The sequence below is a fragment of the Osmerus mordax genome, chromosome 15, assembly GCF_038355195.1.
Source record: "Osmerus mordax isolate fOsmMor3 chromosome 15, fOsmMor3.pri, whole genome shotgun sequence".
In the NCBI taxonomy this organism is placed as follows: domain Eukaryota; kingdom Metazoa; phylum Chordata; class Actinopteri; order Osmeriformes; family Osmeridae; genus Osmerus; species Osmerus mordax.
This window is the reverse complement of record NC_090064.1, coordinates 1,393,147-1,412,086: the sequence shown is the minus strand read 5'-3', so window position 1 is coordinate 1,412,086 and position 18,940 is coordinate 1,393,147. Positions and strand designations below refer to the sequence as shown.

General features: G+C 43.7%; 1 protein-coding gene across 7 annotated transcripts in view; it reads left to right on the top strand.

The window, feature by feature from the left end:
* epb41l3a (erythrocyte membrane protein band 4.1-like 3a) overlaps window positions 1-18,940 on the top strand; it is a 60,703-nt gene that overhangs the window by 21,150 nt on the left and 20,613 nt on the right. For 5 of the 7 annotated variants that reach the window (XM_067251297.1, XM_067251301.1, XM_067251303.1 and 2 more), the window contains exons 2-15: window positions 108-280; window positions 828-1,004; window positions 1,210-1,314; window positions 2,485-2,527; window positions 2,783-2,858; window positions 3,571-3,789; window positions 3,882-3,969; window positions 13,907-14,059; window positions 14,218-14,315; window positions 14,388-14,563; window positions 15,224-15,334; window positions 15,998-16,284; window positions 16,433-16,480; window positions 17,545-17,580. In XM_067251297.1, coding sequence (XP_067107398.1) covers window positions 119-280; window positions 828-1,004; window positions 1,210-1,314; window positions 2,485-2,527; window positions 2,783-2,858; window positions 3,571-3,789; window positions 3,882-3,969; window positions 13,907-14,059; window positions 14,218-14,315; window positions 14,388-14,563; window positions 15,224-15,334; window positions 15,998-16,284; window positions 16,433-16,480; window positions 17,545-17,580 — 1,779 coding nt within the window. In that variant the 5' untranslated portion in view covers window positions 108-118. The remainder of the gene's footprint in view (window positions 1-107; window positions 281-827; window positions 1,005-1,209; window positions 1,315-2,484; window positions 2,528-2,782; window positions 2,859-3,570; window positions 3,790-3,881; window positions 3,970-13,906; window positions 14,060-14,217; window positions 14,316-14,387; window positions 14,564-15,223; window positions 15,335-15,997; window positions 16,285-16,432; window positions 16,481-17,544; window positions 17,581-18,940) is intronic. The other 2 variants (XM_067251298.1, XM_067251300.1) reach the window with 2 other exon arrangements.

Genomic DNA, 18,940 nt, shown 5'->3' with positions numbered 1-18,940 from the left:
ATTGTAGCTCCGGGTGTACTCCAGTGTGCTTATGTGTGTTGATCCTGGCACAGTTTTGTGAGTATGTGTCCTGCATGCACCTCATTATTTGTGTATGTGTGTTGCAGGGTACATCACCATGACAACAGAACCAGAAGCTCCTCCGCCGCAGGAAGCTCCTCCCCCACAGGAAGCTCTTCCCCCACAGGCAGAGTCATTCCCCCCAGCCGCCGCCCACAGCACACCTGTCAGAAAGGAGCAGGTGAAATGTGCCCAACAGAACCTCACAAGACAGGAAACTGTTAGTGAGACATCTGTGATATTTCTATGAGTTATCTAGGGTTCCCACACATTCTAAAACATCTCATTCAAGCACTTTTCAAGGACTTTCAAGGACCAATTCCCTCAAATTAAAGGACACAACACGGCATAGTTTGAGGCATGGAGAAAGGTTAATTACTGTTCCAACACTGATTATTACTTTAATGAGAACAAGAAGCTTGCGGACAATTACAAAGAGAGAGGCTTGAATGTGTGGACACTCCTCAATCGTGCTGTGTTACAGTGAATGCAGCACAAAGAGTGAACTTATCTTGCCTTATCTAACTCAACACAGCACTACAGTTTCTATTCTTGCTCAAAATATATACATTTAAGCACTTTCCCATGTCTATTTATGTCTATTTTCAAAAACTTTCAAGGATTGCTTTCTTAAAAGGATTTTCTTTTTCTCAAATTTTTTTCAAAGATTTCAAGGACCTGTGGGAACCCTGGTTATCATTATCTTTACATGCTGTGTGTGTGTCTGAGTATGTACATGTCTTTATGTGTGTCTCTGTGTGTGTCAGGGTGTGGAGCGAGTGGAAGCTGGCCTGGAGGTGAGCCAGTCTGAGGAAGATCAAGCATCTCACCTCTCCTCCTCCTCCAAGATCAATCGTTCTCCAGCCAGGACCAGCAGGAGCTTGAGGAACATGCACTGCAAGGTCACCCTGCTAGATGGCTCCGATTACACCTGCTCTGTGGAGGTAGGAGAGAGACAGGAGGAGTGGAGACAGGAAAGAGGAGGAGATGGAGAGAGGAGAGGAGAGCTCTCTTATAACTGCACCTACCTCAGCTCAGTTATCAGCACCACGCCCCTGCTACACTAAGGCTGTTAATCACAGAGACAAGCCCAGAGAGTGTGTACACCTTGAGAGGACATATACAAATGTGTGTGTGTGTGTCCTGCAGAAGCGTGAGCGTGGCCATGTGCTGTTTGACAAGGTGTGTGAGCACCTCAACCTGCTAGAGAGGGACTACTTTGGCATCACATTCCGGGACCTCGACAACCAGAAGGTGGAGTCTACCGCTCTCTCTCCTCTCTCTTCATCTCTACATCTTTATCTCTGTCTCTCAATTTCAATTTTAGTTTCAATTTCAAGTGTTTAACTTTTTCATTTAACAGAAGTGCTGCATTGTGTAGAATGTGGGTTGGTTAAGAACCAAAACAGAATGCTCAGCTGTTTGATTTCCCTGAAACTCTTTCTCAGTGACTTGAACAGGCTATTAACAGGCTACATGGCCAGGCATGGATAATTACTGTTATACTGCCCTCTGTTGGTTGACCTTGGCACAGAAGCGATGCAATCATTTGACGAACTGTAACAGATTATTTTCATAAAATAATCTACATACATACATGCAAGCATATATAGACAGATGTATTGGGACATCTACACATTACAACTACAGCAGCTTTTATGACATCCTATTGTAAATTTGTAGGTAATAATATGGAGTTGCCCCCCCCCCCCTTCCCCCATGTGCCTATAAAAGCTACCTCTCTTCTGGATAGGCTGTCCACAAGATTTTGGAGTGTATCTTTGGCATTTAATGTCCATCCAGCCACAAGGGCATTAGGGAGGGCTGGCCCTGCCGTGCAGGTCTGGGTCTAACCTAACACAACAAAACATTTCTGTGTGGACCTCGCTGTGTTCATTGGGTTAAAGTCAAGCCACTTTAACAATGGAGGCTGTTTTTCGTTGTTTTGGGCTAAAGCCTTAGTTCTACCGATGGATTTATTCATGCTGAAGCATAAAATGTTACTCTAATTCTGTGCTCTACGCTAACAATTCTGTGCTTCAACATTTTGAGGAAAGCCCTTTCCTGTTCCACAAAGTGAGGTGCATACAGAAATGTTTTGTTGAGTTTGGGGTGAAAACATTGGCCTGCACAGACTGGCCTGCACAGACCCCTGACTTAAAAACCATCAAACACATTTGATGACTCTAACGTCAGCTGCAACTAATGTCAGGGAGGGGGGACTCCTTAAAACTACTATTGCCTGTAGTTTTGGAATGGGACGTACAAGAAACTCATATAGGTATGATGGTCAGGTGTCCCAATGCTGTGTTTTTTATACATATATATGTGTGTGCTTTCTGTCTCTCTCTGCCTGTCTTTGTGTATGTATGTCTCTCTCTGGCTGTGTATAACTGTTCCCTGACCTCTGTTGACCTATTCCAGAACTGGCTGGATCCCTCCAAGGAGATGAAGAAACAGATTAGAGGTGAGTGGAAGGGGAGGTTACGAGAGTAGGAGAGAGGAAGGAGAAGAGGCAGAGGAAGGAGAGAGAGACGAGAGAAAGGGAAGGAGAGGAATGAGTGGAGAGGAAGGATAGGAGGAAGGGAGGAGGGGAAGGGGGAGAAGAGATGGAGGAGAGGAGAGGAAGGGGGAGGAAAGGAGGGGAGAGAAGAGGAGGGGGGGAATGTTTGTCTGCTGGTTGTTTTTCTTAGGGGTTTGTCTTCCTGGTGTCTGTTCATAGGCGTGGCCTGGAACTTCTCCTTCAACGTCAAATTCTACCCCCCTGATCCCACACAGCTGTCTGAGGACATCACCAGGTCAACTCTCACACACATATACACACAACGATTCACATTTGTGCACCAGCATAAATGTTCACAATACAATTGCTTGATTAAAAAGTGTGCACTGTGATTCATTTATATATTATTATTTGTGGTGGACCAATAATTGTATATTTAGATGATTCCTCCTCTCTAAACTTTTAAGTGTGCTCCCCTGCTATCTGTGTGGCTCATCAAGTCTCTAGGCGTCTCGTGCAACTTAGGACGTGTCTGGGCGAGTCAAAGATTATCATGGAGGAGGAAGGGCTACAAATCAAATATTTAGCAACATTTCAGATTTTTCAAGAGAGACGAGCAATTTGACCAGATGTATGCAATTCACAAAACATGGAGAGACTCATGCAGAATAGCATTCTGTACCATATTGAATTTTATTTTTTTCTCTCACCTCCCATTGTGTTTAAACAAAACGTGTGAAATCCCACTGGATTGCAATAGGGGTGAATCGAATCGCAATAAGTATCTCAATAGGGGTGAATCGAATCGCAATAAGTATCTCAATAGGGGTGAATCGAATCGCAATAAGTATCTCAATAGGGGTGAATTGTGTCATATGGCATGTCTAGTTGCATCATGTGTATCTTTAATGTATTGGATCGTCGGCAATACATCAAGATGTTTATCGTATCGCCCTCAGTGATGGAGATGTCCACACACATACTCATGTCCACACGCCCCTCCCCAGGTACTACCTGTGCCTGCAGCTGAGGGATGACGTGGTGTCTGGACGTCTGCCCTGCTCCTTAGCCACTCACACTGTCCTGGGTTCCTACACCGTCCAATCAGAGCTGGGGGACTACGACCCTGAGGAGTCGGGGCCAGACTACATCAGCGAGCTGCACTTTGCCCCCAACCAGACCAAGGAGCTGGAGGACAAGATCATGGACCTGCACAAGAACTACAAGTCAGTCATGACAAACAAACTCTATCTCTCTTGTCTCTGCTTTACCCCTTATGTAAACCCTCCTACTCAACCAGGTGTGTGTGTGTTTCCAGGGGAATGACACCAGCCGAGGCTGAGATGCATTTCCTGGAGAATGTCAAGAAGCTCTCCATGTACGGGGTGGACCTCCACCATGCAAAGGTACACACACACACACAATTGTCTGTGTTCCATTTTTAGCTGCATGGATCTGAGAGGTACTCCCCATCTTCTCTTCCTCTCCCCTTCTTCCTCCTCCCCTACTACCTTTCCCTTTTTCTACTTGCCCCTTCTCTTCCTCCTCCCATTATTGTCCTCTTCCTCCTCTTCTCCTCCTTCTCTTCCTCCTCCTTCTCCTCCATCTCCCCCTTTCTCCTCATCATGACAGGGTGCGGTGTGTGGTTGGTGCCCCAGGGGGGTTTTGAGTCTGTAGTTTACCTTTCATCTAGTTGTAGTTCTTTTTTGTTCTGTTGCCATGGCAGTAGGATGCCCTGGTTTCACTGTTGCATCCATCTGTCAACCCCACCTGCTCCTTTACATAACCCGCAAATCACAAACCAGTTACATCACCAAACCAATTACAGGAGAGCGCAGTTCCTCAGTAAGTAATGGAGCAGAGTACCACCACTCATCTGTACCTTCTCTCTTGCTTTGGTAATAATACTGCCCATACCCGTGATACAGCTGGTGATTAAGATATCTGCTCGCTGATTCAGTGTTATCTTAATTGTAGTTTGTGTGCACAAGTAAACTGTTTTCACACACTGCTTTATTGGAGATGTTACTGCGCATTCCACATAGCAGTAAATCATTAACGTAACACAATTCACTAATCTATGCTGAAAATGAAGTATTAACTTTATATTGTCTTGCTGTTAGTTAGCTAGCCAGCATTTCATCAAAAAAAAATGCTTAAAAAAAGCTGATTAAAACTATTGTGCGTTGTCAGTGTGGAAGAAAGTCAGCACTGCTCATCTGGCAGTATACACTGATATAGCAATGAGAAAATTAGCATCCAAATGACAGTATGCACAAAAAAACATATTTGTAAGTTGCCAATTGAAAGGTTGTCCAGCAAGCAAGTCCTCATTTCATGATGCCTAGCAAGGCAATGGAAATCAAATCCTATAGTATAGGACTAAATCGTAGGCTACTAAACAAATGGAGCATGAGTTGTTTGTGTACCTGCCCCTTCATAATACTGCGAAGTGATTTGCTGAATTAAAAACTGACAACTGGTTCAGGTGTCGTATTGGTAAAAAACTGATTTTGCATAACGTTTTCGTGATGCAACACGTGTAACTTTGTAGGCCCATATATGTTTTGTAAACACAAAACAGCTCATCAATCAACGTCACATGCGGAACTGTACGTCTTTGGATCATGAGCAATACATGGAACGATTTTCAACTTATACAGAGCCTGGTTCTTGAGATAATCATGACACGCACACAAAGACAAACACACCAAGATTCATTAACCCTTGTGCTGCCTTCGGGTCACATGACCCAAAGGTTCATAACGAACCATCGTTGTGTTTACCCAATTTTACCCAATACAAAAACAAATATTTTTTTTTTTACCTTTGCAATGTGGGGGATCTGAGACAGCCCAACGGTTAAAAGAAAATGCTTCACTTTGTTTTTGTATGCGGTAAATTTGTCGCAATACGACGGTGGGTCACAATGACTGATGGGTCACAATGACCCGAAGATAACACAAGGGTTAAATAATAGATAGATGACCATGAACCACACCAATACAGCACATGGAAAAGAATATATTGAAAACAAATAACTGAAGTCAATACATTTAATGGAATTGACAGAGGAAGAGAGAGGGTGAGTGTGTGAGATGGATGGATGGGGAAAGTGGAATCAGAGTGCTGTTAGTGTTGCTCTACTTATCAAACATGCAGTATATTGATCTGACCTAACACTCAATACATTACGTCACTGGGAACATCAAGAAAAATCATTCCTGCTGTATGTCCTGACCTGACTGGGCAGCCAAGCGTGATGCATATATCTGGTTGCAAGATCACTGGATAGCATTATCACTGGATAGCATTATCACTGTGTATCATTACCACTGGATAACATGAACACTGTATATCATTACCACTGAAAAGCATCTTCACTGGTTAGCATTGTCACTGGTTATCATCATCCATGTGTAGCATTATCACTGGTTAGCATTATCACTGGGTAGCACTATAACTGGGTAGCAATACCACTGGATAGCATTACCACTGAGTGGCAGTATCATTGGGTGGCATTATCATTGGAAAGCATTATCACTGTTCTACATGACCTCCTGGTAGTAATCCCACTGGATAGCATCACTTACTGTTAGTATGATCCCTTCTGGGTAGCATTACTTCCTGTTAGCAATGTCACTGTATAGCATTACCTTTGGAAAGCATTATCTCACATTAGCAATGTCACTGTATAGCATTACCTTTGGAAAGCATTATCTCACATTAGCAATGTCACTGGGTAGCATTACCTCTGGGTAGAATTATTATGTGTTTTGTAGCATGCAACCCTTCCTTGGTTTGGTCAGCCCAGCCTGTGTGTTTTCTGTCTGTTTCTGTTGCTGTTCTGCCTGATTGGCCTAGTTGGTAGGAAGCCTGTTTGAGTGCTTGTCTCCAGCTAAGGGGGAGGTAAGGCTGCTTTCTGTTTGTGTATGATGTACTTCCTGTCTGTTTGTAACCCAACGTGTACTGTGCTGTCCACCTGTGTACTGTTACACGTGTTAGCAACACGTCACATGACCATCTCACCAGAGCTGTGTCTGCATGACCGGTCTGATCACATGACTGCACAATGGAGACTGCCTGTTAGGCAACACACACTATTAGACAGGTATAGAAAACACACAATCATATTCCATGAAGCACACAAAATCACACAAATTTGACTTTTAAAGAGTCAAAAACAGAGACTGATCAAGAGATAAAGAGATAGTGTGTGTGTGTGTGTGTGTGTGAGAGAGAGAGAGAGAGAGAGAGAGGGGGGGGGGGAGTGTGAGAGTTAGGGAGATAGCAAAAAAGATAGTCAAAGAGAGAGAGAGTGACTGAGGGCCCTATCTTGCACCCAGCGCAATTGACTTTGTCAACGACGCAAGTATCATTCCTAGTTTGCACTCGACGCAAAGCGGACTTTACCCTCCACAGACGCACGTCAGTAAATTAGGGAATGACCGTGCGCTCCCAGGGGCGGTTCAGTGAAAAAAGGAGGCGTTTTCCGGCGCAAATGTTCCCTGGTGTTATTTTGTAGTTTCAGAAAAACAATTCCGCCACAGACCAGGAAAAACGTATGGCGCGTTATTCAGATGCTATTTTAAGGGCGCATGCCTGGCCCGTGCGCACTGCTGGCGAGGTCAGGGTCTTCTTCCTGCGAAGCTACGTTACATTGTTGTGATTTATTGTATGGCTGTTACATTTCTTTCATGTCAATGATTAAAAAGGTTTTCATGAGAAATCTCTATGTATGTGAACTTGATTTGTAATAATGGTGGCAATTTCCTCCCACGCCTCTTTAACCAAAGCTAATTTGGGTGGGTTTTTTTCTCCCATCAGAATCAGCTACCTCCCGGAAATGAGTCTCTGCAGGTTGGGATGTCTGGTAACAACGTTGTCACCGGCAGTATTTCAGATGGAATCGCGATTCAGTACCATCTGCTAACTGAAAATATGCCCACAAAAACGTAAATAAGCTTTACATCTATTTAGGGAGAAATGGCTTATTCAAAAGAAGTTTGCTACGAGCAAGCTAGTTACGGTGGCTAGCCAAACTTCACTGAGTGAGGGGATTGTTTTTAAGCGCCGGAAATGAGAATGTTTCTTTTGACATAAAGGTTAGCAGGGTTCTAAATTAAGTTTTTTGATCACCAGCCAATCAGAATTTCCACTAGCCAAATTCTTTCCTGTGAAAATAAGAACAATTATGAGTTTCCCAGAATGCATTTGATCATTTTATTAACATTGTTGTCATGAAAAACACAGAAAATGAAGTAAAATGAAGCACAGAAGTATTATGCAAGGGTATGTGAAATCACCAACACGTAAGGACACGATTTATTGTAAATGGCTAAAACGTCCATTCGCGTCATGAGATTGACTCCTGCCCATGCATTTACATAAACGTTTTGTCCTAAGCAGGCATTAATTAAACTGGCCTAATATACTCTTTATTAAGAACAGTGTATTTACATTACACTAGACTGTGTCAGTAAGCAACATAATTTTTCTTATGCGTAGACTACATGCGGCAATCCTTACAAAACATGACAACATTTTCATTGTCAAACACAAGCCATTCCCGACCCGTCTCTCTAGTGCTATCAATTCCTCATCCCCTGCCTCGTTCCTCTTCTCGCCCCCAGAAGTTTGTCCTAACCACCGCCGCATTAAGTTAACTTTTTACTTTACTTTACTACTCTAGCTCTTATTACCTCCTATGATCCGCTATGCTTCGTTTTACTTCTTCCTTGTGTTTTCTGGTGGACTCTCCGTTCGTTTCCACGGTTTCTCGCGCCGGTTTCACTTCAACTGCGCGCAGCCAATGGGCGTATAAAACGTTATCACGTTGCATTACGGCACAGTGTTCATGGGAAACTTAGGAAGTACTGCCAGGGGGATAAATGACCGAGAACCATGCCGAGAACAGAGCCTTATGTATCATTCATATCAACACCCGCCAAAATGAATTTTAACCCGCATTTGGCGGGTTGGCGGGTGTTAATTTAGAACCCTGAAGGTTAGGCTGTGGCACTGAAGCCAGCGACGCACCACACAAGCTTAAGTTTAAATTTATTGTTTAATGTGACATTACTTACTGTACATGCAAGTCTTGATTTGCTTAAATGTACATGTATGATGCTGCTAGTACACCACGGCACGATACGATACTAGCTGTGCAATATGGAAGCAAATCCTTACCAAAATTCAAATGCAAATGCATTTCCAGAAACGCATTTGCATTTTAAGACTGTGGCTGCATTATTTGACTCATAAATGAAATTTGTAATCAATCATCCTATTTGCATTTTAATTTTCTTCTTCAAGAGTGCTCAATCTTTCACTTAATTAAAATGAAAAAGAAATAGACATTTGAGATTTAATTTTCAAAACATTCCCCAGCACATAGATACCAAAATTCAATTTGAAATGTAAAATTTGAAAACTAAAATGCATTTCCAGAAATGCATTTTCATTTTAAGAACGTGGCTGCAAAATCGTGACCACAATTCAAATTCAAATGCATTTGCAGAAATGCAAAATGAACAAAAAAGCATTCTGAGCGGCGCAGAAGAGTGACGTCAGTAGCCGCTCTTCTTCAGCTCCCTGCTGACCGAGCTACCCATCTTGTTCGGTAGGGGGCGGTGTGCACATCTGCATTGCATTACATTGCAAATGTGCCGGGAAATTGATTGAATTGTCGGGTTTTTAGAGCAGCGTTCCCCAACCGGTGCACACCGGTCCGCGGACCGGTACCGCTCTGTGGGTCATTTCGTACCGGGCCGCACAAAAAAGAATTAATAACATCAATCAATGTTATTCAAATTCAATCAATTTCCCGAATGCTTTTTCGTTCATTTTGCATTTCTGCAAATGCATTTGAATTTGAATTGTGGTCACGATTTTGCAGCCACGTTCTTAAAATGAAAATGCATTTCTGGAAATGCATTTTAATTTGAATTGTGGTCATGATTTTGCAGCCACGTTCTTAAAATAAAAATGCATTTCTGGAAATGCATTTGAATTTGAATTGTGGTCACAATTTTGCAGCCACGTTCTTGAAAATTAATTTCTGGAAATGCATTTGAATTTGAATTGTGGTCACGATTTTGCAGCCACGTTCTTAAAATGCATTTCTGGAAATGCATTTGAATTTTCAAATTTTACATTTAAAATTGAATTTTGGTATCTATTTGCTGGGGCATGTTTTGAAAATTTAATCTCAAATGTCTATTTCTTTTTCATTTTAATTAAGTGAAAGATTGAGCACTCTTGAAGAAGAAAATTAAAATGCAAATAGGATGATTGATTACTAATTTAATTTAGTCAAATAATGCAGCCACATTCTTAAAATGAAAAAGCATTTCTGCAAATGCATTTGAATTTTGGTCACGATTTGCTTCCATAGTGCAACAGCACATCTATGCACGTTGTATCCATGCGTCGTTGCTAACGTAACAACGTTGTCACCGGCAGTAGTTCAGATGGAATCGCGATTCAAACAGTACCGTCTGCTAACTGAAAATATGCCCCCAAAAACATAAACAAGTTTGACATTAATTTAGGGGGAAATGGCTACTTCAAAAGAAGTTTGCTACAAGCAAGCTAGCTGCTGTTGCTAGCCAAACGTCACTGAGGGGATTGTTTGAAAGCGCCAGAAATTAGAATGTTTCTTTTGACATAAAGTTTAGGCTGTGGCATTGAAGACAGCGACGCACCACACAAGCTTGAGTTTAAATTAGTGGTGGGCCGTTATCGGCGTTAACGCGCTGCGACTCTTATCGGCGATAAAAAAAAAATATCGCCGTTAATCTATTCTCAAAGTTGGGTTGGGAGCTGGGTCTATACTACGCAAGCTATGATGACTTTCACCTTGATATTTTAGCGCGGATGTATACCTAGCCGAATTGCACTGTAGGGGGCGAGAACGAGTCTTCGAACCTGTGTGTATGCCTTGTGTATGAAATTATCACATCAAACGTGACGTGCTAACATGGATGCAGCCTGGTTAGCTTCAGGGAAAATGTATTTTTAAGAAGCTTCCCAATGGAAACCTTTACAAGACTAAGGTTGTTTGCACCTTGTGCTATTCGGAATTAGTTTACTGTAGGAGTTCTTCCAGTCTCAAATACCACATAAACGCAAAGCATCCCTTAGCTAATGCGGAAGATGCCGGGCCAAGCACTGATGTAGCGCAGGGGAAGAGTCGTCGTCAAACTACGATGTTTGAGTGCAACCGAGGCAAGCCCGTCAGCACAGCTCTATCAGCCAAGCTAGCTAATCTAATAAACAGTTAATAAACAAAAGTACATCTTATTGAACATAATTTATTTTCATCACCAATTATCATAGTAGAACAGCTTTCTCAAGCAGTTTGTGATGCATTTTGGAAACAGGAGATGAGCTCCTGGTCTATGCGCCACCTGGCTTGAGAAACCCGTTCTCAAAGACTTACTTTTAGTCATTATTTGGGTAGCACACATATTCTGAATGCCTTTGGCGGAATTCAAATGAGCCATTTTAATAGGGCATAGATTATTTTTTTTAATCTAGATTAATCTCACTGTAATCTTGGCGTTAATCTAGATTAAAAAAATTAATCTATGCCCACCACTAGTTTAAATACATTATTTAATGTGACATTACTTACTGTACATGCAGGTCTTGATTTGTTTAAATGTACATGTGCTGCTAGTACACCACAGCACGATACTCGCTGTGCAACTGCACATCAATCTATGCGTCGTTGCCAACGTGTGCTGACGTGGTGACGTAGCTAGCACTGAGTACCCTTCGTTGACTAAAGGCACATTTGCCACAAAAACTTTGTAACCTTCTAAACCGTGCAACGGAACGTAAATAAAAATACAAGCAACGCAATCGAGACCAAGACGAACATTTTGACACAGGCGTTGTCTATGTAGTCCAAATATTGACTGATCCTTAGGGGGGCGAAAATAAACAATAAAAATAAATATATATGTGAGAGAACAATGGTTGTGCTCGCCGAAGGCGTGAGCATACCCAATAATATATATGTGAGAGAACAAAGGTTGTGCCCTTGCCGAAGGCAAAGCACACCCAATAAGACTAAGAATTTGAATGAGCAGCATGAGTGGGCAATTTAGTGCAATGAGAAAACTGCTCTGCCTTTCCCATAAAATGTCACTTCTTTATCTTTTACGGCCCTGACGAGAACGTCGGTGAACCGTTCCTGGCGTGCGCCTGGCAAATCCGCCGTTATAATAGCAATCTGCCATGGAACAAGCGCTTGTTTCAAGGCAGAGATGACGCTCTGGTTGGTTTCTTGCACGTTACGCCCAAACCACACTCATTAGTAATGTAGCTACTTAAGACCAACCCATTTTAGATTTGCGCCAGGCGCAAAGTCATTTATCCCGCCGGTATAATAGCAACAGCGCCGGAATCCCGCCCACAAAGTTACTTGCGCTTTGCGTTTTGATACTTGCGTTTCAGATCGTTAAAATAGGGCCCTGAGAGTCTTTCGAGTATAATTTAATTAACATGAATTTAATGTTTGTGATGTAGGTTACACAGTCTGGTTTTCAGGGAGTTTCAGACAGGCTCTGTCAATCCCCATGACTCCAGGGCCCCGTTCGTCGTAAGGGTTGAAGCTAAGTTAATCAATTGTCCCTTTAGCCCGTTAACATTAGCGAGATGAGTGAGAACAGCAAATATCGGTTCGTCAACGGCTGATCCGCATCCAAATCATGTGGTTAATTTCAATCAGGCTAAACTTATCAGGAAAATTGCACGTGCACGTCCTACTTCAAAAGGCAGGAAAGGTCGATCACCAAAACCGTGATTTTTTTAAGGTATGATGGCGGAAAAGACGAAAGAGAGAGCGATGATAGGCTATTGTCGCCATCCGAGCAAACTATTATAATGAGTCTCTAAGAAGACAATAAGCATATTATCATGGCTAAGTCAAACACCGCCACCGCTGCCAGAGCAAGACAAGCAGCTTGGCAAAAAATTGCCGATAAGCTAAATGCGAAAGTTTTGGGGAAATGTATAGGCTCATCTTAAGTGCCTCATTACCCCAATCAATCAGATCACATCATAACTCTTTCAGAATAAGTAGGCTAGATAAAAACAAGGCCAACGAGTATCTAAGTGATACGAATTCATAGACAATTATGAGGATATATGTAGGCTACTGCGCTTATATCATGTACTATATATGTGTATATGCATGTAGGCCTATGTGTAAATCCCTCTTTGATTTCATTGACTGGGACATGGCCAGGGAATATGATGAATTGATTCATCAGCTGGTTAAGCGCCAAGTACACTTTTCTTACAGCAACGCATGCTGCGGCTTTGCCAATGTTTTCTGCATCGCCTATACTGTATAAAAATGTAGCCTATAGCCTACCTGACGCAAAAAACCTCAAGGCTATGCAGTCTGAAGCACAGTTAAAGTGTCAAGTAGCTTTATTGTCAATTTCTTCACATGTCAAGACATAAAAAGGAATCGATATGACGTTTCCCACTCTCCCACAGTGAAACATATAAAAAGCACAGGCACAACAGATAAGACAAGAGATTTCGTAAAACATAGCGTTACATATTCACATACAGCAGCATAAGCTCATAATAAAGCATAAAGCTTGCTGCGGCGTGTGATATATTTGCAATGTACGGCCCGAGAAGGTCTTGCAAATAAATGAGTCCTTGTCGGCTGAATCGATATCGCTCAAACAAGAACTCATCCGTGTGAAATAAAGGATCTTGGCAATCGCGAAGAACTCTATTGGTATGGAAAGCTAATCGAACTAAAATATAGCTCCTTGGTCAACTGGGTCTCTCAAAAAGGGAGCTGCCATGTTATTTTCCGGGGGTGTGGCAAGCTTATCCAGCTACACTTACGTTAGCCTGCTCTGGAGCAGGTTAGTGCTAATTGATATGTTACTATGGTGATTTATCGAAAGTTGCTTCCACGAACCAAAAAGAGGGGCGTTTTTTTATCTTAGCCTGAAAATTAGCTCGCTAAACCGCTTAGCGAGCTACGACGAATACCCCCCAGATCACAGAACATTGTCATCTCACTCTGTTGTGTTCCTCCCAAGCTTCCCAAGCCCATTGGATCAGACATACACACTCTCACAGATACACACAAGAGCAGACACAAACAGACATGCACACACACTAATACCTCTGTTCTGCAATGGGCTTGTTCAAGTTAGACCTCCCATATAAAGTGAAGTGGTAACATTTCATACATACACCCACCATTAGAAACTGTCCGCTTCAATACTTCAATACTATCTGTAATCTAGAGTTGTACAGTTGTAACAGGGTACTGATGTGTGTGTATGTGTATGTGTGCAGGACTCGGAGGGTGTGGAGATCATGCTGGGTGTGTGTTCCAGCGGGCTGCTGATCTACAGAGACCGTCTGAGGATCAACCGCTTCGCCTGGCCCAAAGTCCTCAAGATCTCCTACAAGAGGAACAACTTCTACATCAAGATACGACCTGGAGAGGTTCACACACTCTCTGGACACACACATTCTCTTATCATTCGCTCGACATATTTTATCTAACTCTGTCTGTGTCACATTTTCCTCAATCTCTCTACATCACTCTCTCCCTTTTGTCTGTCTCACTGTATCTCCTCTCATCCCTTTCAACTCGTCTCCAGTTTGAACAGTTTGAGAGCACCATTGGCTTCAAACTTCCCAACCACAGAGCAGCCAAGAGGCTGTGGAAGGTCTGTGTGGAGCACCACACCTTCTTCAGGTGAGCCAGCCCGACCCTACCCCTGGAGCTGCTGAGCCCGTCTACATGACCTCCTGGCTTGTCTCTCTGCAGGCTTGTGTCCCCAGAGGAGCCTCCCAGGAAGTTTCTGTCTTTGGGTTCGAAGTTCCGCTACAGCGGCAGGACCCAGGTCCAGACCCGACGAGCCTCATCCCAGATCGCCCGGCCAGCTCCCTTCTTCCAGCGCTCCACCAGCAAACGCTACATCATGTCCCGCAGTTTGGATGGAGGTGAGAGCTGGAAGGGGAATTGAGGGTTGGGGAGAGGGAGGAACACACCAGGATCTTGTTGAGACAACATCCGGGCCATGTTTATGGATTTAGGTTCAATCTGCATTGCTACTGGTGAACATATTATCTTCTTGCGTGATTTACATTTACATTTAGTCATTTAGCAGATGCTCTTATCCAGAGCCACTTACAGTAAGTACAGGGACATTCCCCCGAGGCAGGTAGGGTGAAGTGCCTTGCCCAAGGACACAACGTCATGGCCTGGTGGGGAATCGAACCGGCCACCTTCTGATTACTAGCCTGATTCCCTAACCGCTCAGCCACCTGACACCCTGATTGGACAGACATCAACCCCCCACCCCCCCAGACAGCCGTGATAACTCCTCCCCCCTAACAACAGTGATAACCCCCCAGACAGCAGTGATAATCCTCCAGACAGCAGTGATACCCTCCTCCAGACAACAGAGATAGCCCACCAGACAGCAGTGATACCCCCCAGACAGCAGTGCTGGTTACCTTGGTCACAGCAGAACCATCATTTTCAATGATCCAAGAGACCAATGCACCATGCATGTGTGTTTGACAGAGTGTATGTGTGCTTGACGGAGTGTGTGTGCTGTGCATTTGTGTGTGTGTTTGACGGAGTGTGTGTGTCTCCAGCCCAGAGGAACAGTCCCAGACACAGCCTGCCTGTGTCCCCAGCAACCAGAGCTCCTGCCAGTGTTAACGGCTCTAGATCTTTACCCAGACCTACTACACATAGAGTTCCAGGTACACTTACACACAGCTGTTTACAAATGCACACACCTTAAAACACACACACACAAACACACATACCTTGTGCGCTCCTGCGCTGCTGGCTCATGTAGAAATCTGCTTCTCTGTACCTTCCATCACCCCCAACCCAACGGCTTCTCTGCTCTGCATGCGGCGATGCTGATTGGCTCACGCTGAGCATTGACAATGTCAACTTTCATCACACATCACTTTTACACACCACTTCAGTGTAGCGCTTGGCTGCTGTCCACGTGATTGGCTGAGCTGAGGAAGGGGTGAGTCCCAGCTGGCCTTGTGGCAGTGGGAGCTGACCCTGGTCTGAACTCAGGAGCCAATCAGAGAGGCTTGGCTGTGGATCCAGCCCAATAGCCAATCAGAGAGGCTCAGTTTTGGATCCAAGCTGAACATATAGCAGAACCAGGATGAACAGCTGAACAAGAACCAGAGAGGTCTCTTGGCTTCCTGCAGACTGTTTCAGCCTTTTCACGGATCAGTTTAACTGTCTGGCAGGCTGGATGCTGTTTTGCTGGCTGGTTTCTCTGAGCAGTTCTGCATGGCAGGCTCGTCCCACAGGTTACTGCAGCTCAGACTACATTGCTCACATTCAGACGTGTGTGTGTGTGTCTGTGTGTGTGTACTTGTAATTGTGTTTTGTAGAGATGGGCTCGGGCTTGTACGCAGCATCGAAGGGCATCGCCATGAGTGACCTGATCACCACAGTAACACCAGAGAAGAGGGTAGAGGAGTGGAAAGCGGAGGAGCGGGTGGAGGATAAGAAAGTAGTGCGGAGGGTGGAGGAAAGGAGAGCGGTAGAGGTGGAAGAGAGGAGAGTGGTAGAGGTGGAGCAGAGGAGAGCAGTAGAGGTGGAGGAAGAGGATGAGACAACAAAGGTTTCAGAGGTCTCCCAACCCAGCCCCCCGACACCTGTACGCCAAGACACCAAGGTAGAAGATCGTCTCACACACTTTCAAATACAGCCTTGTCTCAGTTCGGGACTTATTATGTTTTCTTTATTCTTACATCTGGAACCCTCCTCTTCCTGCTCCTCCTCTTCCTGCTGCTCCTCTTCCTGCTCCTCCTACTCTTGTGTAGACTGAGCTAACAGACACAGCTGTAGATGGAGATCTCACAGCCACTGAGGTTGGTACTGTCACCTTCACCCTAAAGGCCCTTGCACACTGAGTTTTGTATTTTGTATGCGTTTTTTCACAATCGTCAGCCTCAAAATTCGGTGGCTCTGAATTGCCAAATAAAACATCAAAATGCTGGCTATGGATGCGAAAAACGCATAAATTGAACCCGATCCAAACATTTTTTGACGGACGAAAGTTTCGGAGGCAGTGTGTAAGCGCGATTGACATAACGTGAGGTCGTATTTATTTTTTTACGTGTGAACATTTCGGACACGAATTTCGGACTCAGTGTGCAAGGGCCTGTCACTCTCACCCTAGCCTTGTCACCCTAACCATTTTACCCTCATTCAGTCACCCAAATCCAAGTTACCTTAATCCTGTCACTCTAACCCTCTCACCATAACCCTGTCACCCTCACCAGTCACCCTAACCAGGGCTTGAAATTAACTTTTTTACTTGGTGGCACTGGTGCTCCCAACTTTAAAAAGTTAGGAGCACCTGCAAAAAATTTGGAGCACCCACCAAATATTAAGGAGCACAACAATAAAAATACAGTTTTAGATGTATTTTGCGTGCTAGTTAGCTCCCTGTCACGTGACAACGGAGCAGAGTGACAAGGAGTGACTGACGGCTAATATTAACCAATCTCACGCATTAGCCACGAGACTCATGCATTTCAACCATTTCACACTCTCACGCAACACCTTGTATTTCTCACGCTGAGAAGTAAGGGATAACTTGTCCCACTATATTAGCGATTAGCAAGCATTTTGTTAAGAAATTAAAACAGGTTGCACCATAACGATTATTTGCACTCGCACAAATGCTCCCTAATATATTTTGAGGTCACACAGACACAATTTCGGGAGCAGCTGCAACCAAAATGGTAGCAATTTCAAGCCCTGCTAACCCTGTCACCCCCACCCTGTCACCCTTACCCTGTAACCCTAACCATGTCACCCTCACCCAGTCACCCTAACCCTGTCACACACGTTGTTCCTGTTATGCTGTTCTAGCTGCTATAAGTTGTTGCTGATGTCATTTCATTTTCTCCACTTTTCATGCTGCCAGTCGGAACAGGAGGACGAGTCTGAGTTGAAAACACAGGTAAAATCACACACACATACACCCACAGATGTACGACTAAACACACACACACACACTGACTGAATAACAGCAGCCTACAGTGTTAAAACAGCCTACCAGGCAGTATAACAGCAGCCTACAGTATAACAGCACCCTACAGTATAACAGCACCCTACAGTGTATCAGCACCCTACAGTATAACAGCAGCCTACCAGGCAGTATAACAGCAGCCTACAGTGTAACAGCACCCTACAGTATAACAGCACCCTACAGTATAACAGCACCCTACAGTGTATCAGCACCCTATAGTATAACAGCTGCCTACCAGGCAGTTTAACAGCAGCCTACCAGGTAGTATAACAGCACACTTACATTTTCAAATTAATGTAAAAAACAAATTATTTTTAGAAAATGTTTAAGTGATGTCAGAGTTGTATGTTCTATCATGCTTTATTGTACTCTAATGAATAATCTTACATTTTAAGATCTAATATTAATTTTGAGCATGTTTTTGTAAGCAAAAAAATTAAAATCACTACCCTTTGCACCCCCAGTTTTAAAACCTAGAATCGACTAGGCCTCACCCGTCAAACTCATTTTATGTGGCCTGCGGAAGCTTAAATGGTGTATTGAGATAAGTCTACGCTTCTTTACAGAGTGCATTGACCATAAACTACATCTCTAACAATGCATTTAGTTTATGTTACGGCAAAGTGACGACATCCTGCCTCTAGAAAGCAGTGTATACCATAGACACAGCTATGTTTTTCTTCCAAGATGGTGTCCCTATTCATTTCTATGAAAAGTGCTCAGTGGCGCAGTGAGGCAAGCGAGATCTTTCCAGACTGACTTGTCCGGTCTTGCGCAGAAGCTTGTTCCTCGCTCAGAAACTTGTGCATTCTTGCACCTAGATGTACACGTCATACTTTGCGACAACCAGTCGCGAGGTTGTGAGCTGGAGCTAAGGCATTGCAGAAACTATCAGAATGTGGTACAAGTCCGATCAAGAAGCAGATACATGCAGTGGCGTTTTTATATGTAAATAATTGGTGGGGCAAGAACCATTTCAAAATATAGGATACATACCAGTAAAGCTACAAAACTCCCTCTTGCTACTGATGTGTTTATTTAACACATCAACAAACAGCGTGGCTCCACAAAACACTTTTAACGACTGAGCGGCTTGCTTCTACCAGGTGTTGTAGTACACAAACTGGAGAGAGACCTTCTTGTGTAATTGCTCTCCTTCTCTCTCTCACACACATGTAAAATTACCACTGTCATATTTACAAACATAAATTAGAAATGGAACCAAGCTCAGAACCAATGTGCCTACAGAGCCATACGCGAACAGCAATGTGCTCATCACCACTTAAGGCCA